The 25,390-nt window shown below is 45.9% G+C and overlaps 3 protein-coding genes across 3 annotated transcripts in view; 2 read left to right on the forward strand and 1 right to left on the reverse strand.

The window, feature by feature from the left end:
* The first annotated feature begins 369 nt into the window (after positions 1-369).
* KLHL11 (kelch like family member 11) lies at positions 370-8,679 on the forward strand. Its single transcript, XM_019506310.1, has 2 exons — positions 370-887; positions 3,296-8,679. The coding sequence occupies exons 1-2, from the start codon at positions 385-387 to the stop codon at positions 4,875-4,877; spliced, it is 2,085 nt and encodes a 694-aa protein (XP_019361855.1). The 5' UTR covers positions 370-384; the 3' UTR covers positions 4,878-8,679.
* On the reverse strand, positions 8,064-21,650 carry KLHL10 (kelch like family member 10). The gene is made up of 5 exons (XM_019506324.1): positions 21,302-21,650; positions 20,221-20,710; positions 17,144-17,761; positions 12,653-12,802; positions 8,064-9,255 (listed from the first exon to the last, which is right to left on the reverse strand). Exons 1-5 carry the CDS (start codon positions 21,487-21,489, stop codon positions 8,884-8,886), a joined length of 1,818 nt encoding a protein of 605 aa, XP_019361869.1. The 5' UTR covers positions 21,490-21,650; the 3' UTR covers positions 8,064-8,883.
* A 1,392-nt stretch (positions 21,651-23,042) lies between these two features.
* Positions 23,043-25,390, forward strand: part of NT5C3B (5'-nucleotidase, cytosolic IIIB) — a 16,674-nt gene continuing 14,326 nt past the window's right edge. The window contains exons 1-3 of the mRNA XM_019506348.1: positions 23,043-23,101; positions 24,085-24,183; positions 24,832-24,901. Of these exons, the coding sequence (XP_019361893.1) occupies positions 23,099-23,101; positions 24,085-24,183; positions 24,832-24,901 (172 nt within the window). The 5' untranslated portion in view covers positions 23,043-23,098. The remainder of the gene's footprint in view (positions 23,102-24,084; positions 24,184-24,831; positions 24,902-25,390) is intronic.

Below are 25,390 nucleotides of genomic sequence, written 5' to 3' on the forward strand. Positions count from 1 at the left end.
TTTTTGTAGTCAATAAAGCTTCTGTTTGTCAAATAAATGCCGGTAATTAATAACAAAAATTAATTGTGATTAATTGCAATTAATTTCCGCCCGACGCTGACGAGCAGCCGCAGCTTGGCCCGGGGCTGCCTGGCTCCGCTTTCGAGCGCTATGCACTGCTTCGGGCTGAGCCGCTGCTCCTCCCGGCTCGCGCGCGCCTTAGTTCCCCCGGCCCTTTTAATGTCCCGCTCCCCTCGCTCATGTCCAGCTCACATACGCATGCGCTTCCTGGCTTAACGTCTCTCTCTCCCCCCCGCCCCCTCCTCCTTTCTGCGCGCATGCGTCTTGCTCTAGCCCGCTTCCGCTTCCGCTTCCGTTCTGGGAGCCGTTAGCGGTGGGAGCAAGATGGCGGCGGCCTCGGCCTCGCCTCAGACCCTGCCGGGGCCGCCGGGGCCGGGGCCGCCGCCGCTGGGGCTGGCCGGAGACGATTCGGGCGCCGAGGTTGGTGGGGGGGCGGCGGCGGTGGAGGGGGGGGCAGGCGGGGAGGCAGAGGGGGAGGAGTTCGTGTGCCCGGCGCACTGCACGGAGCTGGCCTGGCGGCAGAACGAGCAGCGGCGCCAAGGCCTGTACTGCGACATCACGCTGGCCTTCGGCGGCGGGGCTCGGGAGGCGGCGCCCCTCGAGGTACGCGCGCACCGCTCCGTGCTGGCGGCCGCCACCGACTACTTCGAGCCGCTGCTGTCGGGCGGCTTCGCCGAGTCGCGCTCGGGTCGCGTGGAGCTGCGCAAGTGGAGCTCGGAGGGGGGCCCCGACCCGGAGACGGTGGAGGCAGTGGTCGGCTTCATGTACACGGGCACCATCTGCGTCAGCCCCGGCAACGTGCACGAGGTGCTGGAGATGGCGGACAGGTGAGGCAGGCAGGTGGGCCTGCGCGGGGTTAGGCAGGTGCTGGGGCTGCGAGAGAGCCGGTAGTGGGGCGTGGTTGCGGGGATGAAACGGCAGGGGCTTACTGCAAGGGGCTGCGGCAGCAGATAAGAGGGCAGCCAGGGTTGAGGGGGGGAGGTGAGAGCTGGTATGTAAGAGAGTGGGTCTGTGGGCAGGCAAGGGTCCCCATAGACCTCAGCTGGGGGTTGGAGCTGGAAGGACTGTGGCTGCCAGCAAGGCAGTGGATGTTGCTGGGGCAGACAGAGGGTGCCACTGTGGATTGGAAACGGCCAGGCATGGCTCTACTTGCTGTGCTCCCTCTGTCTGCACCCTTTCCCCAGGTCCAAAACTTATCCTGAAGAATTGGGCGCGTATCCCTTTTCTGCCTCATGCTTTATTCTGAGTGCCTTGCAGGTGAAGCGTTTCCTGCTGATAGGGGTTATGTTTTTGTTGTTTTTGTTTTGGCTGTTTTGTTGTGGCTTTTTCAGGCTTTTTTTTTTTTTCTTTCTGGTGGGGTGGGCGTACTCTATGCGCAGGATTTTTAGGCTCTAAAGCTTTTGCAAGGGCTTTGCCTTTTGGGGATTTAGCAGCCTAACTTCATCTCCCACAGAGATCATCCACAGCAGTGGAGTTAACTGATTAGAGACCCCTTAAGCAAAATCTATTGATGTAATTGATGTTCCTTGCTTTTATTAGATTTATAAATTGCTGATTAAAGGTTAAAGGTGCACCAGTACGTTGATCCTTATCGGATCCGCACCTATGAAAGGAAAATGACATTTTCAACAATCAGCTGTTTTTGGTTGATGTGGCCAATAATGTCACTGATAAATGTTGCATGCATGCACACAGCTGCGGCATAAATGCAGCCAGCCCGGCAGCTTGGAAGGCAGTGTCTTGCTGGTAAGTCTGTTGGGGGGAAGGGGGAGGGAAGGTATGTGGGGAGGGGAAGATAGAGGCCCCCCTAGTAAAGGAGTGGGGCTGAAACAGGGGCTGGTGCTGCTCAGCTGGGGCACAGGACGGAGCCATGAATGGCTCATCCAGGGGGTGCGGAGAGGAGGGGGAAGCTCCTGCTGCTGTGCACATCCTAAGGCAGGCATGGGGGGGCATGTGCCCCCCGGATCTGCACATAGGGGGAAGGTGGGCTGCTGCTGCGGGCTGGGGCGGCACTGGGCCCTTCCTGGCAGGGGGGGTTGGGCCGGGGCTGTGCTTGGGGTAGGCAGCTGCGGCGCTGGGAGCGGGGCTACTGGGGTGAGGGTGCTACGGCCACCCCAAAATTTGCCGTAACCCCCTCCCCTGTAGCTCCCCCTTCCAGCGTCACTGCTGCATGCCTGAGTGCAGCCCCAGCCCACCCCCCCTGCTGGGAAGAGCCCAGTGCTGCCCCAAGTCCCAGCCTGCAGTGGCAGCTTGCCCTCGCACAGAATCGGGGGGCATATGCCTCCCCAAGGGTGCATGCAGTGGCTGGAGCCACCCACCCTGGACCCTCCAGACAAGCTGCTCACAGTTCCGTCCCACACCCTGTCCCTCCCTGCGGAGGCAGTGCCTGCCCCAGCCCCACTCCCTCCCTCACTGTGGGGGCCTCAGTCTGCCCCCCTACACCCTTTCCCTCTTCCCTGCCACCCCTTTCCGTGAATGAACTTACCAACTCAATGCTGCTCTCCGAGCTGCCGGACTGAGTACAGGTTTCCCTTACTTTATGCAGTACATGCGTTCCTGTGAAACAGCACATAACTCGAATTTGCATAAAGGGAACCCACTTTATAATGCAACAAATAGGAATACGTTCCAAGACCTCGACCGTACTGACCCCCAGACTACAAGACAATTTTGGTACTCGCCAACATGCATAATGGGGATGGCAACTGCAGAAACACATGTTGCAGACAGTGAGTGAGGAGCACAAATCCACACAGGAGACTCTGTTTTGGTGTGCATCACTCCCACAATGCACCACACAAAGCAGCTGACTGCGGGCTTCCACCACACCGATCACATAAGAGTAAATTTGCCTCACATGTAACAAATTTCGATATAAAAAGTGTCATTGCATAGGAGTGAATTTGCGCATAAAGTGGGGGAAACCTGTATCAGCAGTCAGATCGGTATTGGCTGTTCTGGCTTGTTAATAATCGGCTATCAGTATCAACCTAAAATCTTTATTGGTGCACTCCTAATAAAAGGAGTCATTATCTGAACTTGGCTTGAAGTCTGTGAATACCTGTATTGGTTAGAAGATGTTTAAAAGGAGCTGCTGAAAGCTGTATAAGGAATAACTGTGTATATTAAGAGCTTAGCTGTCTTGCAATATAAATTATTCTTAAAGATAAATGACAGGACTTCAACCTGCTTGTCCCACGTTTAATGTCTTAACTTGTCTTTGTTTGCTCTTAAGGTTTTTATTGACCCGGTTAAAGGACTTTTGTGGGGAGTTTCTGAAGAAAAAGCTAAATCTTTCCAACTGTGTAGCTATTCATAGCTTGGCTCATATGTATTCCCTGAGTCAGCTTGCTCTGAAAGCTGCGGACATGATAAGGAGAAATTTCTTCAGAGTTATCCAAGATGAAGAGTTTTACACCTTACCATTTCACCTCATTCGAGACTGGCTTTCTGACTTGGAAATCACAGTGGACTCAGAAGAAGTTCTTTTTGAGACAGTCTTAAAGTGGGTTCAGAGGAATCCTGATGAAAGAGAGAGGTACTTTGAAGAACTCTTTAAATTGCTTAGGTTGTCTCAGATTAAACCCACTTACCTGACCCGTCATGTCAAATCTGAAAAGCTGGTGTTCAGTAATGAAGCTTGTCTTAAATTAGTGTCTGAAGCTGTGGAAAGTCATGCTCTGAGGTCTGAGAACTTGCAGTCTGGTAACTTGCAACATTCTGCTTGTCCAGTAGCCTTGTTGCCTCGCTATGGGCAAAACATGGATGTCATCATGGTGATTGGTGGTGTGTCTGAGGGAGGAGATTACTTAAGTGAGTGTGTAGGTTATTTCATTGATGAAGATAGGTGGGTAAACTTACCACACGTACATAATCATCTCGATGGACATGCTGTTGCTATTACAGAATCATATGTCTATGTGGCTGGCTCCATGGAACCAGGATTTGCAAAGACTGTGGAAAGGTACAACCCAAACAGAAATATCTGGGAGCAAGTCTCTAACTTAATAATCAGAAAGCATTCTTTTGGACTAACTGAAGTCAAGGGAAACTTGTACAGCATTGGTGGGCATGGCAACTTCAGTCCTGGCTTTAAAGATGTAACTGTTTACAATCCTGAGCAAGACAAATGGCACAACCTGGAGTCTGCACCAAAGATTCTTCGTGATGTCAAAGCAGTGGCCATAGAAGATAGATTTGTTTACATTGCTGCTCGCACGCCAGTTGACAGTGATAATGAAGATGGTCTAAGGGCAGTCATCATCCGCTATGACACTGAAACAAGGCAGTGGCAAGATGTAGAATCTCTGCCCCTCATTGATAACTATTGCTCTTTCCAGATGTCTGTTGCCAACACAAACTTCTACCACACTGCGTCCTGCTGCCCCAAGAGTTACCCTATTGATAATGAAGAGGCTAAAAAAAAAATCTCTAACAGACCATCTGATGAGATCCTTGAAAGCTTACCTCCAGAGGTCCTCAGTATTGAAGGGGCAGCTATTTGTTATTATAAAGATGATGTTTTCATCATTGGTGGGTGGAAGAATAGTGATGATATAGACAAGCAATACAGGAAAGAGGCCTATCGCTACTGTGCTGAGAGAAAGCGATGGATGCTTCTCCCTCCCATGCCACAGCCTCGCTGTAGAGCAACAGCCTGCCATGTGAGAATCCCATTCAGATGCCTGCATGGAACCCAAAAGTACCCTATGCCACCAAACTTGATGTGGCAGAAAGATAGGAGAAGGCAGATGCAGGAAATACACCGCCATTCTTTAAGCCTGCGAAGAATGCCACGCTCTCAGATTGAGTGCTAACTCAAAGATTGCTTGTTTTAATTTGCCTTGGTTAAGAAATATGCTGTCAGTTTTGTAAGGCTCAGTACATTGCTACAATACATTAGGATGTTGGTAACTGAATTGGCTTGGTTTGATGCATGAAAGCAGCATCCATAATTTGTGTTTAAGTACTGAGGATTAAGAAGTGTCAACGTTGATGATGACAAGCAGTTAACATGTCTAGAGACTTCTATATTGTTGAAACAAGCATAAGGTAGCTCAGGATAGCTAGTTTCCCATTAAGGGGATACGTGAAATTTATCCCTGACACTTTAAAAATGTGGAACCTGCTAATTCTCTTTGCAAACTCTTCCCCCAGCCCTCCCTCCTTTCATCTGGATGTGTGCTTGAAGGATTAATTTTATTTGCACTTACATTATTGGTATTCCTTTAGATTCTTTCATGAGCAGCTAACCTTCACATACAGTTGGTTTCTATGCACTTAGCTCTCCAAAGTTGGAGGCATGTGCAATAGTTTAGGAATACTTGCATATAAAATGTAAAGCACAATCTTTCTTTATAAAATGACATCAGGATGTTTCTATATGTATTAAGTATTTTATCTGTATATTGTAGAAATGCTATGGAGCTTACTTGGAGATGATTGGTAGATCAGAAACTTGTTAAAACAGCAAATATGAGGCAGTAAAATCATTCCAGGTGTTATCTGGAGATGCCTCTGGTTTTTGGGTCTTTAAGCAGATTCATGAGAAACTTGAGCAAACGATCAGCCTGAATAAACTAATGAAAATAGTAAAATTTTCAACAGTTCAGACTAACTGTCCACTTCTGAAATCTCTGTGGAAATTGGGAATTACTGAGAGCAGAATTATTTCACAGCACTATATTAAAGACTTGCTACTTGAAACTTTTTTTCCAAACGTAGCACACACTTAATTCTAGTCAATATTTAATTTTAAAAAATGTGAACCTGTATGCAGCCTGCCTTTGACAATCAGTACTCCTTTGCCTTCAAGATATTCTCCCTTTAAGTTTAAACTAGCCATGCCACACCATTTCTTCACAAATTAGCATTTATGTTTTCTGTTGCTGTAGAACAATAGCTCTTAATGTAAATGCTGATGGGAAGCTTTCAGCAATTTCCCTGCATATTGTGTTGCAGCATATAGCTGCTTGTGGTGAAATGAGGGTATTTAATATTTTTTTGACGTTCTGAATTGATTTTACATAAATCAGTGCCCGTAATGTGCTCTAAGGAAAGTATTTAGCACTGTTCCAGGGGGATACAGCTGCCAATAAATAGCTGTTCCATTGGGCACTCCATTCCCCTTCTCACTTCTCTGAAGAACTCCAGAAAGCTTCTCAATTTATTACTTGTGGGTTCTGTGCTTTCTTCTTACCTCATCTTCTTCCCAGTCCTTCCCTTTTTTGACTGTTCCAGTTTTCTGCTTTCAGTCTAACTCAGGATCTTAGGGAAGGGAAAGGTAGGGGTAAACCAGGGTGTTCTAAAAGTTTGCATAGACTAACATTGCTGGAAAAAAGGCTTCTTACAGGCTTCTGTTTGTGGTGGTGTTGCTAGTGTCTTAAATGTGGGCAGCTGCTGTAGAAAGCACTTGTAAACATTTTGGCCTTCTTAAATTGTTTAACGTTCTCAACTGATGTATCTCGTTTTCCAATTCAGCAGGCAACCTAGGTCATATCTGAAACGTTGGGTAAGTGTTTCAACTGCATGATGTGCGTAGCTTTTTCTGACTTGCTCATGTCCCCTAATATTTCATCTTGAAATCCACATGGACATTTTTGTACAGATAACTTGCCTTGGTATAATATTCAGAATGGTCCAGTCTTGTAAAAATCTTCGTGAAAATGTGATAGCCAAAGACCCTATCTAGTCACCTGCTATTACAGTGTTATTTCATTTGGCTGTCAAGCTACTCTTCAAAAGCAAGTAGAATTTTGCAAGGCTGGCCTAGCTTGTTTAAAAGAGGAACTAGTTAGCGTATTCAGGTTTTTTAAGGCTGACATTCAGAAGTGATAGGTTTGCAAAACTGCACAGACTTATTTGGTAAGATGCTAATTAATGGGGTCTCCACAGAATTAATAAGGCATTTGGGGAATAAGAAATCCAGTAATATCATTTTAATTTGAATCTGAGCTAAATACTTGATTGCATATCACTGCAGGTTCATCCAAGTTAAAGGATGCAGAAGCGAACCTGTTGCAATATTTTTGAGTAAAATTTAAAGTTTAAATATTTTTACTTTTTAATGAAATAACTTTTGGGTTTTGTATCGTTTTACCATTTTGCTAGAGGCATTGTTCTTAAAAGAAGATCTGAAAATAATGATAGGGTGGTTTAACTTGTGAATGCCAGCCATGGTCAATTATGTAAATGATGCACTTTATCCTTGTGTGTTCAGTTTGCATGGTGAGTGGTGGATACAACAGTGCACAGTCAGCTTCACTCTAGCTTTCGCTATGCCAATTCCCAGGGAATTCTTCCTTTTTAAATAGGTTTCTTTACCTTGATTTTAAGTGGACCAATTTTTATTGCACGTTACCTTTAACCAAAAGGCCTAACTACCCATTTTCACCATGTAGATGTTTGAAAAACTTAAATGTGTATTGACTGGATGTAGCTTAGTCCACTAACCTGTCAACCATTTAACAAGCTCCTTGTAGCCTTTGATTAGTGCAGCATGGTGGTATGTGTGAAGTGTTCCTATAAGAAAAGTCTGGGGACTGCTCTGCTGTGGTTACTGACTGGTTAACTTCCGACAAGTCTTACATCTGTGTTGAATTCTTAATGTAAGAAAAGTAAAGAGAAAAACAGTGGAAGGAATGGTCAGACTCCCATGTGTTCAGACAATCATACATTTTTAGCTGTCATAAATGTGCCATGAAATGCATGTCCTGTCCTATCTTTGTGTTCATACTGCTAGTGAAGTAGGGTAAATCTCCGACCAGCACTAGACTGACAATATATATAATCATCTCTAGGTGCCATGTGCATACACAGTATTTTATAATAACCCGAATAGCCTCTTTAATAAGCTATTTTATATGTATTTTTAACAAAACTCCTGCTCAAACAAGCGCATGAGAAACTACTCCAAAATTTAGAATGCATACCATCTTTCTTAGTAGCTATTCAGAACCTTCTGAATGGGGATTGATTAAGATACTACAGCTGCTTATTGTTGATATCCCCATTTCATTTTTTTCCATTACAGTGAATGACAAACGGGAACCATGATTGTGTCAGTCTGTGTTTGAGCCAAGATTGCAGATTAACAAAATCTAAGAACCTTTTAACTAGAAACTGTAGTAACATCCTCTAGCATCAGAATGATTTGCGAAGGACCCAGTTAAAATGAACATTGTGTGACTTAGTTTTATTTTCAGGCGCCTTCAATATGCTAGAACACAGTCATTTTTCAAATGTTATGAGTTTGTGGAAGTCTTTTAATACAGGCACTCCTGAGAATGTAATCTTATCTGTAATATGAATTTAAATGGTAGAAATTGCTAGATGTTTGAAGATGGTTAACAGTCAGATTCCTTAGTGGGTCCATGTCACTGTGGATCACAAGACTTACAGGCAGCTGTACTTTTCTCTCAGTCTTGCTGGAGGTTTCAGCTAGTTGCTTGAATAAGCAGTACCTCCTGTACTGGGAAGAATGACATCCATCCCAGTAACGTAAAGTAGTGTTTGTATAAGACTGTTTGAAACAAAAGACCTTGTAATAAAGTTCATGCTAAATATACTGTACTAATGTTTTGTTGGAATAAAGTACAAAATAAACCTTTTATTTCTTTATCACTGTTTTGTATCTCGTTTTTTTTTCTAACAGTGATATTTAAGGCTGTAGCCTGTGTTTGTAAATTAGACCTTTTGGGTTCATAGAATGAAACACTTTTTCATCACTATTTCTGTGAACCCTGTATCCCGTTACTTTTATTTTAAAATAAGTAGATACATACACTTCGTGCTTAGAAGGCTTTATTCTCTAAGTGGAGTTATTTATACTGGTAGGGTACTTGTCGAAGAAGAGTATTTAACTTCGTCTCGTGATGATCCTGCATAATTTTCTCTTCTGGCAGCATACTCCCCAACATTAGGCAATCCTGGCACCACGCAGCAGCTCAAAGCACTACGGTATATACTCATGTCATGGGCATCATACCACTCATCAGTCTTTTCATCATAGCATTCGACATTGAATGTGGTAGTGAAACCATTAAAGCCACCAACCACAAACAGAAGGTCATCCACCACCTCAATGCCAAAGTTACTACGGGGATTAAACATGGTGGGAATTGTACGCCATGTGTTAGCAATTGGATTGTAGGCTTCTGCACTCCGAAGACGGTTGGCTCCATCAAAGCCACCTACCTGTATATATAGGAGAAATCAAGAGTTTACAATAGGGAAAATGCATGTTAGGCTAGTGAATTTTTATGCAGGTTTTAGAATTAAAGTTGTTCTGTTTGGTTGGATAAACTTCTGGGTGTATGCAGCTCCTTTTGATTTCAGCACTTGAGTACTCAGCACTTCTGAAAATCATCCTTAATTACCTATGTTTGCTTTTATTGCAGCCTGCTGTTTTATTTGTAATTATGGAAAAAGCCTTTAGCTGCCAAAACCACTCTGGAATTTAGAGGAGTAATCAACAGACTTGTGCCCTGGGCAAACAGTGCTGGAGAGCAAGGGTGAGGTCGAGAGAAGGGTGATTGGTCTTATTTTCCCTTGGGTCTCAGAGACCACAGCTGCTGCTGCCATGTTGCTATCTGTCCCCTCCTGGCAGCTGCATGGTGTCCCTGCATCTAGCTGCTACTGCTGCAGAGCAAGGCTTCTATGGTTCTGGCAAAGACTTCCCGGGGTGGCTGTCATTCCAGTGCTCCTAGCTAGTGCCACACTTGTCCACCCCTGGTTATGCCACTGCTGAAATTATCCTTTTACCCAATGTAATAGTACATCTTGTCAAATGTTATACTCTTACAAGAACTAAGTAAAATATCTTAATTCCTGGAACCAACTGAAAAGAACTCTTAAGGTAGGGAGACTAAGCAGTCTTTAGAAATAGGAGCTTTGTGTTTCTCATGTGCGCTGCAGTAGTTTCTAATTGTCCCCCCACTAGGTCAAATGCATCTTGGCTATCTGCTGGCTTCTATGTAGTTGCTTGAAGTAATTCTCACTTGTATGAGCTAATCCGCCGGTTTTCAAGCAGTGTTGAGTGGAACATTGGGGTTCTGCAACAGGTCATCAGAGGTTCTGCAAAGAGATTGGTGATAGTGGAGGAGTGGGCTGGGAGGTGGTATGCCACTATGGCTGAACTGGGTCACCTGACTACATCAGCCTTTAGTATAGGGGTAGTGGTTCCACAGCAGAAGTGGTAACACAAAAGGGTTCTGTGACTTCTGAAAGTTTGAAAACCACTGAACTAATCCCATTGTCTTTGTTCTTTAAATATATGGGGATTTATTTGGGTAACTGTCGGTACCCGATTTTTGTCTTCTGCTGGCATTCACTTTTCCTTTTGATGGGGATCGAACAGTTGAACTATATGGGCAACTTAGTTTTATACAGGGTATTTTAGGTAACAGCCTAGAAAATAAGGCAGCAGACTGCAGGGTTGTGTTCTGTTAATCCAGTTGGCACTTAATTTCCAAACTTCTACTTCCCCAGCTTGGTCATCTGTAATGTTACAAAAATGCCTTTTATATTTGCAAAAGAAATTGCATCCATACCTTTTGGCACGCACAGTTTTGTAATGCACTACACCTTTTAAGATGAAGTTTTAAGAGAACTTTTTTTTAGTGTATTTGAGGAGACTATTATATTGCATATGAATACAATTTAAATGCTTAATTTTGAAGCCTCCATGCAGTTTTTTATTAATGGAACCCAATAAGGTTTTGGGACAGTAAGACTCATGTAGAACTAATTAGGCAAGTACCTTTACCCTTTTCCATGATTGTTGCACACTTGGTTTACTAAGGCAAGGATCTGTGCTGAGTCCCAAAGCATGGTAGATGCTCTTAAGATCCCTTTTTCATTTAATTCCAACTTTCCAACTCTGGTTGAAGTGGCAGTCTTCTGCACACTATGTCGTATTGTTTTTATGCAGCACATAGCTTAAAATAAAGCCTGACTAGGGTGTATCCAGTAATTGTACTACAAGTATTATAACTTGGAGATATCCAATGTCTTCAGTCCAATGAAAGACATTCTCCATTGAGACTAGTTCCTTTCTAAACTTTATTTCCAGGTTACAGCTTTAATATTTTGCAAGGTTCTTAAGAGGGAGAAATGTAATGCGCTCTCAATCAATTAGTAACTTTTGTCTAAACTTGCCTTCCCAAATCTCTGCTGGAGTGCTGGCTTGGACAGCCTCCTTCCAAAAGGGTAAATTTAGGAGAACTGTTTTGGCAACGTCAAAGTGAGATCCAGAAATAAGCCACGTGGTAGAACTTAAGAACACGGTGCCACCTGCAGTCAGACCAATGGTCTGTCTAGCCCAGTATTTGTCAGTGGCAAGTAATAAATACTTGAGAGAGAGAGAGGTATATAAATGGACATGTTTGAAGAAGTTCATACCCTATCATACTCTCCCTGCCATCAACTGTCATTGATTTTAGGGATGCCAGAGAATGGATCCCTGATTGTTCTATCTAATAACTTCTAATGTGCTTGTCTAATCCTTTTCTGAATCTGGTTACGCTACAATCTCCTGTGGCAATGAGTGCCATGAGTTAACTACCTGCTGTGTGTGGGGGGAGGAGGGAAGAGGGCCTCCTCCTGTTTAAGTTTTAGCAGGTGTCCTCTAGTTTTCATATGCTAAGACTTGCTGAATAATACCTCTTAGGTCTCTCTCCTGAGTGCCCACTAGCTAGTTCAGAGCCTAGCCTGATGTCTATCTGTTGGAAGTTACTTTCCCCCATATGCATTACTTTTCACTTGCAAACATTAAATTCATATGCCACTTTGCTAATCATCACCACATTGTATGAGATCTTTCTGCAGCTCCTTGCCATCATCTTGGGATTTGACTACCCAGAATAATTTGGTGTCATCTGCAGACTGTGATCATGCTGTCTACTCCCTTTTCCAGGTCACTTAAGAAAATGCTGAACAAAATTGGCCCCAGCATAGATCCCTGAGAAACATTACTGTTGATCTTCCTCCACCTTAAAACATGACCACTTAGCCCTATGTTTTGTTTCCTGCATTTTAACCAGAGTTTGATCAATGAAAGGCAATCCTTTAGCAGCTCAGTTTTTTAAGTGTCTAATGAAGGACCGTGTTGAGCTTTTCTGAAAATCCAAATATGTTATCAACTGGATTCCCTTTATCCACATGCTTGTTAACACCCTCAAAAAGCTCCAGCAGGGTGCTGAGACAGGGTTTCCCTTTACAAAAGCCATGACTCTTCTCCAGCATTTTATATTTGTTAAGGTGACTGCTAGTTTTATTCTTGATTGTAGACTGTAACAATTTGCCAGGTATAGAAGTGAGGCTCACTGGAATATATAGTTTCTAGGATCACCTCTGGAGTCTTTCTTGAAGATAGGCATTATGTTGGCAACCTGCCAGGCCTCTGGGACGGAGCCCATTTGTAACTATTGCCAACAGTTCTGCAATTCCACATTTAAGTTCCTTCAAATGTCAAGTGAATATCATCTGGTCCCGTTGACCTGCTACTGTTGAATTCAACAGTTTGCTCTAAAATCTCCTATATTGTTGCCTCAGTTTGATATAAGTCTAAAAGCTGTACTGGCAGCCACCTTACCGCATACACATGTTCTCCATAAGCAATCACTCCTATTCCACTTCTTCGGCTTCTCATTGGTGCTATGAGAGTCCACTGATTTGTCTTAGCATCGTACGCTTCAGCTGTAAATAGGCATTCATTGCCATTGAACCCACCACATATGTATACCTGTTTAAAAACACAAAAAGATGACAATTCTTATTGCTAGGTAAAAGTGGTCTTGAAACCATTTTGTTCAGATCTAGCCCTTTCCTGGCTCATGTCTTTGGGACAAGGGATTTAGCAGAATTCTCAGATTTGTTGGAATGCAACAAGGCAGCACTGTGAGCGCTTCTATGACCTTGAGCTTTTCATCTTGGGCTTCAAGCTGCTCACCCCAGTGTCCATGTCACTGGAGTGGGGTAGACCCAGCCTATTTCACTATATTTGGATTAATGCAAGTGCACCTATCACCTGGGGAACTGAATTTGGGCATTTTGTTTCTAGAGCTGGAAGGTTTTCAGAAGCACTGCGTGAAGGGAGTATTATTAACTGAAGGGTGATGATAAGAGACCCCATGAAGTGCTCTTGCATTTAGGATCATAGAATGATAGGAAGATAGGGCTGGAAAGGACCTCATGTGGTCAGCTAGTCCAGCCCTCTGCTCAAGGCAGGATTATCCCTAATTATACCATCTCAGCCAAGTGTCTGTCCAATCTACTCTTGAAAATTTCTAAGGGTGGAGATTCCACAACTTCTCCAGATAGCCTGTTCCAGTGTTTGACTATGCTCAAAGTCAGGATGTTCCTTCTAATATCCAACCTAAATTTCCTCTGCTCCAGCCTGAGGCCATTGTTAGTTCTGTACCCTATGGCTACAAAGCAAAGCCCAACTCCACCCTCTATAATTACCTTTCAGGTATCTGAAAACTGTTTGAAGACCACATCTGCCCCTCAGTCTTCTTTTTTTTTTTTTTTCCAAACTAAATAACCCCACTTTGTTTTAGCCTTTCTTTAAGTCATGCTTTCCAGACCTCTAATAATTTGTGTTGCTCTCCACTGAGCCCCTTCCAGTCTGTCCACACCTTTCTTGAAGTGTGGGACTCAAAACAACACAGTACTCCAGATGAGGCATCTTCAGTGCTGAATACAGCAAAAGAATCACTCCTCTTGATTTTCAAGTGACACTCTTGTTAATATAACCCAGTATACTGTTGGCTTTTTTTTGCAATGAGAGTATGCTATTGGCTCATTCAGCTTATGGTCTACTGTAACCCCCAGTTCCTTCTCTGCAGTACTGTAGCATAGCCAGTCATTCCCCAGTCTGGTTTTGTGCATGCAGTTATTCCATCCCAGGTGCAGGACGGGGCACTTGTCCTTGTTGAATCTCATCTAATTGGTTGCAGACCAATTTTCCAATCTGTCCAGGTGGTTCTGGAGCATAGCCCTACCCTCCAAGATGTCTGCAACTCCTTCCAATTTGGTATAATCTGAAAATTTGCTAAGCATGGATTCAATCCTATCATCCAAATAATTAATGATGATATTAAACAATATGGAACCTAGGACAGAGCCTTGGGGAATCTCACTTAATACTTCTTCCCCTCTAGATACTGAGGCATTGATGACTACTCACTGAGTACCATGACCTAACCAGTTATATACCACCTTATAGTACTTTGTTCTAATGAGAATGCTATGGAGGGGAGTGACTTTATCAAGGCTTTTGACAAAGTATATCACATCCACTACCTCCATCTACAGAGCCTGTAACCTTATCATAGAAAGAAATCAGATTGGTCAGGCATGACTTGCTGTTGGTGAATCCCTGTTGGCTATTCAACCTTGTTCTCTAGGTGTCTCTCAGTAGATTCCTGGAGGACCTGCTCTATGATTTTTCCAGATACTGAGGTCACACTGACCTGTCTATAATACTCCATGCCCGTATTCTTCCTTTTCTTATAGACGGGAATTATTTTCCCTTTTCCAAGCATCTGGACCTGATCTCCATGAGTTCTCAAGGATGATAGCTAATGGCTCTGAAATTACTTCAGCCAATTCCTTCAGTACTCTAGGGTGCATCCCATCCAACCCTGCCAGATGAGATAGGCTCATTACTGTGGCAGCCAAACACCTGTTCTTAGACAGGTATGCATCTGTATCCCCATGGTCTAAAGAGTAATGTGTGAAGTGGGGAAGGGCAAACACATGTCAGTTCGTCAGCAGATCAGTGGGAGCATCTATTGCCTTTTTCCCTTCAACTGCTCCTCTCCAAGCCTTTCAAAGTACTTTACACATTTTATTTCCAATGCCCATCCCAACAATTACAGTGTAAGTTGGAGACAAGTTGTAAAGTGACACTGGAGAACTGCACTAGTTTTGATTTGAAGTCCCATATTCCATCTAACCTTGTTTCAGTACAGCTTACAGCATTACAGTCCTAAAGAATAAAATCCTTTTGCTACATGTGTGTCACTTAACAACAGCACCAACACACTCTTTTTACGTGTGACTGTTTTTTACATGTGAAAGGTGGTTGCCCTAGTAATAGGTTTTTAAAAAAAATAAATAACTCCATGGAATAAGTTTTAACTAAAGAACACACAAAAAAATCAATATAACCAGTTGTGATTTGTTTTAGAGAAAGATGAAGAGATGGACTTGGCTATTGGGCATTCTACCCTAAAGATGAATGCTTGGTATCAGTGAGAATGCTTGTATCATGTTCAAAATACCCAAGTCATCAGCTACATTCAGAGGTGGAACTGTGGCAAAAGGTACCTTTTGACTTTCTGTTTTCTTGTAATGCTAAAACTTGTCATTTTCCCTAGACTGACATTTTTAGCAGCTTAGAGATGAAAATTTAAAAAGCAAAGTCCAATTCCTGTTCTTGGCTTACATGCACGTACAACTCCTGAAATCAAAAGGAGTTGTGTGTGCATGTGCACTTGCGCACACGCGCACGCACACACACAGATCAAGAGTGGGATTTTCCTCTGCCCAGGAGGTTGGGTGAAGCACTGGATTCTATTCTTGATTGCCACTGGCCCACTGTGTGACAGGTCACTTCCCTCTCCTCTTCCTCTGTTTCCACCCTTACAACCCTCTTTTTGTTGTTTTTAGATTGTAAAGCTCTAGGTCAGTGGTTCTCTCTCTTTTTCCAGGCAGCCCTCCATTATGTTTCTGCCTTTGGTGGCACCCCAGCTGAGAACCACTGTTGTGTTGTCTCAGCTTACCTCAGTGATTCTCAACCAAGGTACTGTTGCCATTGCTAGCAAATGAAACTGCCTCTCGTGCCTCATATGGAGCCAGATTGGGAAGGGCTGCCAAAGACATAACTAGTGATTTTTTTCATCCTGGGCAGAGATGGAAGGAAGGGGATTGGAGGTGTTGTGCCAAACACTTGAGTGCAGAGGGGTAGAGAGCTGTGGGAATGGGGTCTAGCCCAAAAAGGTCTTACCTGATAGCAGCTGTGGCTACTGCTGGGGCTGGCTCCCTGCATGCTGCCTGGCTAGGGCTGTTTCTGTACACCCAGCCTGCTGTGGCTGTTGGGGCACAAGCTCCCTCAGGTCTGCCATTCTGGTACACCCTCCAAATTAGCACCTGGGGCTGTGTCGGGGCTGTGTCCCCCCTGCCTCACCCTAGCTATGGTGCTTCTGCCTGCATTAGGATTATCTGATAAACCTAACACAGGTAGGGGTGGTCACTCTTGCTGCAGCCCTTCCTGGTTCATCTGTGCATGCTCCTCCCAGAAACAGGTGCCTAGGCATTTCCATCTGGCCGTGCCTGTGCCATGGCACCTGTGACAGGGTGTTGTGACACCCCAGTTGGAAACCACCGCTCACAGTAGTAGCAGTACAGAAAATGTCTGGTACAGGGGTGGGCAAAATATGGCCTGCAGGCCAGATTTGCCTGCCAAGGAATTCTATCTGCCTCACAGCCTGTCCCTTAGCCCCAGCTGGAAGCACAAGGGGGGACCCCAGCCTGGGCATGTGGCGGGGCTGGGACCAAACCTGGCTTCCTGGCAGCCCCCTGCTAATGTTTCCACCACCACTGCCAGACCCAACCCCACTGCCTGGGCACCCCAGCCTGTCTGTCCTGCACCCACCACTGGGGGCACCAGATGGGTTGGGCAGGGGGGTCTCCATGGAAACAGCCTGGGACCCCCCACAAGCAGGGAACACTCGGCTGGGCAGATAGGATGGGGCTGCCTACCCACTCCATTTGGCACCCCTGCTGGTGGGTGTGGGGCAGATGGCCCTGGGGCCAGATAGGATCAGTTGTTTCCCCCCCTTCCCACCCTCCAGCCTGCAATAGCTCACCAGAACTCCTTAAGTGGCCCTCCAGCCCAAATAATTGCCCACCCCACGCCTGGTACAAAGTGGAACCTGGGCTCAGGTGAGGGCTGCCCTGCCTCAATGCAAATAAGAAAGGGCAAGGCTCTTGTCTTCAGCTGAATGCGAATGCAAAAGACTCAACCCTGCTCACCAGAGGGGATGCTAGGGTCACAGCTGTATTCCATCCCTTTTACCTTTCCATACAGCGTGGTCGCACTAGCGTCACTTCTCTGTTCATGCATGGGTGCAATCAACGTCCACTGGTTTGTCTCTGGTTCATACCGTTCTGCTGTGTTGAGACGCACGTAGCCGTCGAACCCTCCCATGGCATAGATGAAGTTGTTGAGGACAGTGACGCTGACGTAGCAACGTCTTGAGTGCATGGGAGCAACCTGATGCCACGTTTTCTTAAGCGGGTCAAACCGTTTGACGCTGTTAAAATAATCCACACTATCAAATCCTCCAATGATATAGACATACCCTTTTAAATAAGCAGCGCCATGGTATGCTCGGGGGCTTTCTTGCTGACATGTGACATTCACCCATCTGTCCGCGCGGGCATCGTATGTTTCAATGGCATTGGTTGGGCTTCCCCCACTCCAGCCACCAATAGCAAACAAAATTGCATAAGGCAGGCGAGGCCTAGTAAGTGGGTTGGTGAAATCAGAACTAGAAGGGCCATTCATGTTGAGGTCATACATGGCTTTTAGCGCATTTATGATGACAGGCTTGCATTCCTCACTGTCCTTCACATAATCATGCATTTTAACGTTATTCATGAAATACTCAGCGTGCATCAATGCCAGGCGAACCTGCAAAGGCAAAGGGAAGTTAGGAGAGCTGTCCTTGGGTATCTTTTGGACATGGACATGTTGGCTCTAAATAGTTTTGATGTCAAAGAAGATAAAACAGGGACTCTGAGACTGGAGAAGAGTCCAGAAAAGATTGACTGGTTTAGAGGCTTGATAATGAGATACATTGTTGTATAGGCCCTCACAGTTGCAGCTTCAAATTGGTCTCAGCTTTGACACTAACCAAAGGCTGTTGCTGTCTTACTACATGCTTGCAGAAACGGATACCTGAGGCTGTTTGGTAATACTCCAACTAGCTTGTTTACATCAACACTGAAATTGTTGATAGGGAAGGGATTTGTTTCAACTGATTTTTGCTATTTGGAAAGAAGCTTTGACATTGTTTTAACACTGTGTTTATTTGACACTTCAAATTTTCTGTATGAAGTCTCCCACAGAATTTTTTCTAAATGTTAGCTCATGCTATTTTTTTTGTTTTGTTTCAAACTAGAAAATTGAAACATTGCCCTTTTTCAGATTTTTAGTGCACAGATTCTTTAACATTAATTTTTGTCCCAGTCTGGGATGGGATCATTTTTCAAAAGTTTAATGTTGTGGGGAGGAAGAATATTTCCTGCAGTGTCTTCTAACTCTTTCTATGAGTCGTTCCTTCCCTTCCCCGTGCCCCGGTCTAATTTGAATCTCAAATCATGGAGGTTTTCCTGAGTCAGCTGGAAGACTGTTTCTTGACCAAAGAGGCCTTTAATGTTCACTTGTCCTCACTTTCAACTTTTGTATTAAATATTAATTCACTGTGGTAAGTGCTTTCATCATCATCTCCCCTCTTAAGTCATTGTTTACCAAGTTATATAGATAACATTCTTTTATATTTTCAGCAGTCTCAGTCCCTCTGCAGCCTTCAGTGTTAGCATCCTTAGATTTCTTCAGTTTGTTTATATCTTCTATATGAGGGTCAAGATCTGAGTGGTGATACCGAGAATGTGGATATACCTCTAATTCAAAGAGGGACTGTTGTCTCTCTGACACAGTGCTTCTATTTACAGTCTAAACCTGCACAAACTTCCCTTACTACTCTCTGCCTCTGTGCATCTAATAACATACCCAGGAAGTCTGTTAACACAGAGTTAAAGTTATTGGCAGTGCTTAGTGCTTTTAAACCCTTGAAAAACAGGAAATACCAAGTTATGGTACATGCCACATCTCCAACACAGCCATCACTTTGTCTCTCTGACTGGTGCCCCACTGAGCCAACAGCACACCAGCTGTAACCTTAACTCTGTGTTAACAACGTTTTGAATTTCCTTGGTATTTTTTTTACACCATGAGTACCTCTGCTCCACTGCCTCTGGGTCCTGCCCATGGCTGACTCAATCAAACAGTGCATTGACTGTTCATGGGGCCTCTTCCTGCCCCCACATCATCTCCTGCCTCTCTATCTGCTCCGCACTGCCTGGTGTCCCCTCCTCAATCCCCCTCCCTTAGAGAGAGATAGGAAGGCTTAGTGCTTCAGACTGGAGACATGGGTCTAATTCCCAGCTCTGCAACATGCTGTGTGTGACCGTAAGGAAGTCCCATACCTTCTCTGTGCCTCAGATTCCCCATCTGTAAAATGGGGACAATATCAATGCCTTACTTCACAGAGGTGTTAGAAATATTGAAGACTGGGATGCTTACATATGCTGGTACAGATCTGGTAAGTTTCTGTCTTCCACAAGAGTGATCGATTTTGTAAAATGCTTAATTGTAGGTGGCTGTTTCTAGACAGCCCCTGGTTCTAAAGACCTTAGATTTGGACCTCTCACCCTACCTAGCATATTCAGAAGGCACAGCACATTTCAGGATGATCTGAGTAAGCACTTGGATTTCCTGGATGTTAGAGTTCTTAGATGAGCAGACCTCTAAACAGAAAGCAAGGACCCGCCTTTCATGATAGAAGAGCCAGGACTTTATGGTAATTTGTTGCTGTCCCTGTTCAAACCCCCAACCCTCTTTCAAGCTTTATCAGTGGAAACAGATGCTTGTGTGGGGCTCTGAAGTGCTCTGCATGGGCTTGCCCACAGGGACCTGATTACCGGACCCATACAATGCAGGGGAACAAAATTGTGTTTTTGTTACCTAAGCTACCGTTTTTCTGGAACATTGAAAGAAACTAACTTAAATCCAAAACACTGTTGCTGTAGCCCAGTGGTTCTCAACCCTTTTAGATTCAAGGCATCTCTTAGAAAATGCACTTAACTTCACACTTTTTTGTTTGATTACAGAAAAATAAGGCAATTCTTCTGTTCCAAAGAACTCAGAAGGATTGCAACAGGTCAGAATGTCTTCAACACTGTGGGTTCCTTTGCAAAAACTCTGGGTTTATCTTGTGAATCACGTCTGCACACTTAACAAAATCACTGCTTTAGCCCCTTTCAGTGCCACTTGGGAAGGAAAAGGAAAACCAAATTAATAAAACTAACCTTTGGTAGCAAGACTGAAATGTACTGCTTCCTATTTTGAGGATCATGGGAAATCCATTTCAGAATGGCCTCAAACACTGCATCTTCCTGTTTCACATTGAGTTCATCCTTCTCAATGATGTCTTTAAACTCATTGACCGAGAGCTCTAGAAACTCATTAGACACCTTTACCATCTCCTCAAAGTTGTGCAGGATGAACATGTAGGCAGTTTGCCGCAGGTCAGGACAGTGGTAGTACTCTGTGAACTTGCAGATGCCAATGCAATTTTCCAAGCACAGCTGAGATTTTAAGAATTCACAGCACCCCCTGACAATGCCCATGATGTTGAACTGGTCAGCTGCAGCAAGCAACCTCTCCACATTGTCAGCAGTGACTGGAACTGTCCTAGTGTAGGCATACTCGATAATTAGCTTCATCATATCAGGTGAAATGCCAGGAATGTTGTACACTCGCTTCTCTGTGTTGTTCCAGCCACTGGTAAACAAAGCCCTGGAAAAAGAAACAGTTCTTGGAGGAAAAAAAACACCAAGAATACCTGATCCACTGTTTGATTATATATCCCTTCTACCTCCCGAACTACAATATAAGGGATGACAAACCCAGGAGGATTAGCTCAGTGGATTAGCAGTGACAGTACAGAAAGCAACTGAAGTTTCACTTGCTTTTTGGCATGTTTCAAATGAGCTAGGATCTCAAACCATGTGCAAGTAGCCACTGAATGACTGACTGCCTTGTTACAACAGGGACAATGAAAAATAATTGAGCATGGAAACTCAAAGCTCTGGTTTAAATGGGAGGATTAGTGCACGCTGGCAGGGCAGTGGATGGCATTGCCTCTTCCCGTGTTGTGCCTGCTCTGTGGACAGATATTAAACACCAGATTCCTAGGGTGTAATTAAACATTTGACCGTGGGTTACTGTTGGTGTCCAGGCCAGTATTTGGGCTATGGATAAGCAATGGATGCCAGTTCCAGAGCTTTCAATAGTGCCAAACCTACCTTCAAATAATTACTGCTATGTAACAGACAAGAAAGCAGTAATTGTCCCTGCTTCCTTTTTCTGCTCAGTTCAAGCACTGACCTAAAATACGAACTGCAGCTACATAGGATGTTCTTGTGAGCATTGAACTCAAAACCATTGACTTTGATGACTACGTCACAGAGTTTCCCTTCTAGTCGAAGCTCATTGAAGACCGTGCAAGCCATCGCGCTCATCTTCCTCTCCATGTGGGGGTGGGAGTACCCCACTGAAGTGGAGGTGTCATCCATGTCTGTAAGCCTGGAGACAGTGGAAGAAACTTCCCTCCGAGGTGCTACAGGGCTTTCTCCTTTGCCCTCCTACATCTTCTCTAGAACGTGTGCTTTATCTGGCAGTTCCAGAACCCGTCTGATAATGAGATCACTGTTGGGCTCTAGAACCTGTACTGCACTTAGCAGCATTGGTGATGGCTGCCTGGTGGAGCCGCGCTGGTAACGCTGAAGCTTGACAATCGTGTCCTGGCCCAGTTAACGAGGCGTCCTGGCAGCACTGGTACATTGAACCTGGAATTCCTAATAAGCTTGATGTTTTATTGCGCTTTTGCTGCTCCGAGCATCATCTCAGATTTAATAATATGATTTTACACAGATACCACAGACCTCAAGGGGCTGCTTCTTCAGCTCTTACACCCACTGTGCACAGGGAAAAGCTGAGGCACAGACTGCCTGAAGGACTTGCTCAAGGCTATTCATAAAGCCTCCAGTAACTCAATGCAGCCTGCTTCTCTTATGCCTGGGTCTCATGCATCTCCTGTTTGGATGAAGAGCAGGGGGGTACACACAAGGGCAAACCTGAGGGATTTGGGCAAGAATGAGGCAGTTCCTCATGCTGCTGCTGGCATTGGTTTCAGATAAATTGTTTCTGGTTTTAGATAAATTTGATAAATGGCTTCCTGTTTTAGATCGCTTTTTGTTCCCTGTGGCTCAGCATGGTGGCTGGTAAAAGGGGCAGTAAGAGACAATGGCGCAAGGAAGGACTTGTGAGGCTTAAGTACGGCTTATAAAGTTCTTCTGGTCACTACAAATGCACACTGCTTTTTAAAAACCACCTGGTTTGTAGGGTGGTGTTACAAACCATTCACAGCCTTCAGCAGAGCTGTATTGCTTTCGTTCACCTTGTAGTCTGATGAGGAGGAGCCACCCGCCTTTAACTTCGTTTCCTCTCACGACTGTTTTGCAAGAAAAACGCAACTTAACTGCAGCTGCTTGCCTTTTTTAGCCTGGTAGCACTGCAAGAGGCTGGGCTTGTGGTGAAAGGGAAAGCAACGGGTTTGCGATAAGGTCAGAGTTTCACCCGTTGGCTCCTCTCGGCATGCGAGCTCCACGAACAACTCACCACTGCGCTGTGCACAAGGAAGCTAAGACGCCTCCTCCCAGCAACCCTTGCGCGCGCCCTGCCAGTGCAGCGTCTGCACGAGGACCTTTGGACTCGGTGGGGCTGGACTGCACAGCCCCGCAGGGTGAGAGCAGGCGCCGCGCCTTGCTGCTTATCAGCTGCCTGCAGGCATCCCTAGGACAGACAGTCAGTGCCAGCCGGCTTCGGGTTGTGACCTGGGGCCACCCTGTTGTCCCAAAGGCAAGCTCCTGGGGGGCCCGTGGTGAGGCTGTGCCCCCTGCCCACCTGCGAGACCCCTTAGCCCCGCCCCACACCCCCAGGTGTCAGTCCTCCAGCCTCCAAACCGGCTCCTGATTCCCCCCAGCCTACACCAAGCGCTTTGTGCCGCCCTCCAGGGCTGCCCAGCCCCGGCGCCGGGCTCGCCCCGCCTGCTCCTCCCCTGGCGCATGCGCCTGCGCGGCCCCGCACCTCGGTCTTCCGCGGGGCGAGCAGAAGCCGGCTGGGATGGTGAGGGCGGACGGGCGCGAGGGGAGTCGTGGGTTGGCAGCCTCCGGGGCGCGGGGCCGAGAGCAGCTCTGCTACCCAGCACAGGCTCTGCATCTGGGGGGCCGCCTTGGCTCTGGGGGCCCCCTGGAGGGAGGGGATGCCCTTGTTGGGGGGAGGGTCCCCTTCCTGAAGCCCCCTGGCCGGGAAGCTGGACCGCCTCTGCCACTGTGGCACGGGGGCCGTATGCTGGAGCGGGTTCTCATTGCCAGGGGCGCCTCTCTGCTGCCCTGGTCTCAGGGGCTGGCTCGGGTCTCCCAGCTGGCACCTTCTGTGCTGCGGGCCAGGCCCAAGCCAGCCAGCTCCGTGTGGGCTCCGCTGAGGATCGCCTCCGAGCCAGCCCCGAGCATGTTGTTGCTCAGAGCTTTGTTGCTGTGGAGCTTGGTGGAGGGGCTGGGTAGAAATGACACTGCATCCCCCCCCAGATCTCTGTTCCCCCAGGTTGAGTGCTGTAAGCTGATGGGTCTCTGCTCATCCTTGTGCACCCTGCAGAGTCTGCACGTCTGAGAGCCAGCTGGGGTCTGGTCCCCTGAACCTCTCCGCAAAAGCTCTCAGCAAGGCCCTATTCTTGCAACTGTGTCCATACAGGTGGATCTCTCTGCCTCTTTAATGTCACAGGGGCAGCTTTGGGGTCAGAGCCTAAGCCCCTTGCAGCTGGTACTTCTGCTTAGGGTTTTCCAAAAAGTGGGAGGGAAATTTTTTGTTTGCTTGTTTGCTCATTAGGGTCTGTTTGATCTGGAAACAATGTTTGAGACTCCACCATATCAACTTTCACCAGTTGGTTTTCAGTCTACTTTTGGGGCTCAAGGGGAAAACTCTTCCTTAAAGCTCTTTACAGTGCAAGTTTATATTGGGAGTGGCTTTTAAACCATGGCAGTGCTGGCATCTGCAGCTTGGCCCTATCTCTGAGCATCACGCTTTACCTGGCAATCGCTCTCTGTTTGCAGATTGTGGAACTAGACAAAACGACTGTGCGAATGAAAAACCCTGACCATGTGAGGGGGATAATCTCATCCATCAAGAAAGATGGAATAAACAAACTGCAGGTACCTCTTTTGCTGCAGGAAGTTTTGCATTGAAATGACTCTGTGTGTGGGGAAAGGGGCGGTAACATCCTGCTTAGTTTCTGCAGCACCTGGCAGCTGTAAGGTGTGTCCCAGGATGTCTGAGCACCTTGTGTTTGTTTTGTTTTTTAATTTATTGTGACAACGCCTGTGGGAGAAGCTGTTATCATACAGTGACTTGGCCAAGGTCACACAGGAAGTGTGGAACAGCTGGGAGTTGAGTCTGTTCTCTGGAGGCCCACGTTGCTTTCTTAGCTTCTGGGCCATCCTTTTTCCTTCTCTGCCAGGTGCTCTATAAATATCAACCCATCCTTCCAACACTGGCCTGAGAGGTGGATCAGCAGGATCATCCCTGTTGAATAGATGGGGAAACTGAGGCACAGAGAGGGGAGGGGCCTATCCATTAGTTAGGAGAGCATTTCTCTCAGAGCTGTGAGCAGATCCTCAGACCTTCTGGCCAGACTATGCCTTCTAGCTAGGAGGAGGTCTCCTTTGGTAGTGTGTGCTTTGTACTGTCCATAGGCTCAGGTCTTTGCAGATAACAGCCCTTGCCCAGGTGCCTCTAAAATTGCAGTGTGCTTGGTTCCTTTTTTACTCTGTCCTTTTCTCCATCATCCCTGTGTTCTCCAGGTCATTTCTGATTTTGACATGACTCTGAGTCGGTTTGGATGGAATGGACGGCGGTGCCCCACTTCGCACAGTGAGTTGAATTGCCTCAGTTGTTTCTTACTGATCCTTCTGGGATCACCTTTTTCCTTACTGCCAGCCCTTCTCCTTACTCCCTCCTGCCTTGCATATAACTTGACTCCTGCCTCAACCTCAGCCTCTATGTCCCCACCATCCTGGGCTCACCTCTACACCCTCTTTGCCACTCTTGGCTTTCCGGCCTTCCTTTATGTGACCAGAAAGTCCCAATCCCCTTTCTACCTTCAAGTCCCTTGCTAATACTGTCATCTTGTATGCTTTTTACTCAGACTATACGAATCCCAGCTGAATTGTTGCTTTTCATTTGCAGTAGGACATAAGCAGGAAGCCTGGTAAAGAGTTTCAGAGGGGACTACAAATTTGGGCTTCTGTGCTTAGAGGGGACACAGACTATGATGCACTCAAGGGTCCTGGAAGAGTAACTGCTCTTGAGGAGTCGGACCCTTTTAAAGTATTTGAAGCTGGGCACCTAGAATCCCTCTTT

The sequence above is a fragment of the Gavialis gangeticus genome, unplaced genomic scaffold, assembly GCF_001723915.1.
Source record: "Gavialis gangeticus isolate Ggan-Ray unplaced genomic scaffold, GavGan_comp1, whole genome shotgun sequence".
Taxonomy (NCBI): domain Eukaryota; kingdom Metazoa; phylum Chordata; order Crocodylia; family Gavialidae; genus Gavialis; species Gavialis gangeticus.

Coding starts and splice junctions, on each gene's coding strand:
- KLHL11 (XM_019506310.1), top strand. CDS start 385: ATGGCGGCGGCCTCGGCCTCGCCTCAGACCCTGCCGGGGCCGCCGGGG. Junction 888..3,295: donor GTGCTGGAGATGGCGGACAG/GTGAGGCAGGCA, acceptor TTTGCTCTTAAG/GTTTTTATTGACCCGGTTAA.
- KLHL10 (XM_019506324.1), bottom strand. CDS start 21,489: ATGGATGACACCTCCACTTCAGTGGGGTACTCCCACCCCCACATGGAG. Junction 12,803..17,143: donor CGACCACGCTGTATGGAAAG/GTAAAAGGGATG, acceptor GTTTTTAAACAG/GTATACATATGTGGTGGGTT. Junction 9,256..12,652: donor ATGGAGAACATGTGTATGCG/GTAAGGTGGCTG, acceptor CTATATATACAG/GTAGGTGGCTTTGATGGAGC.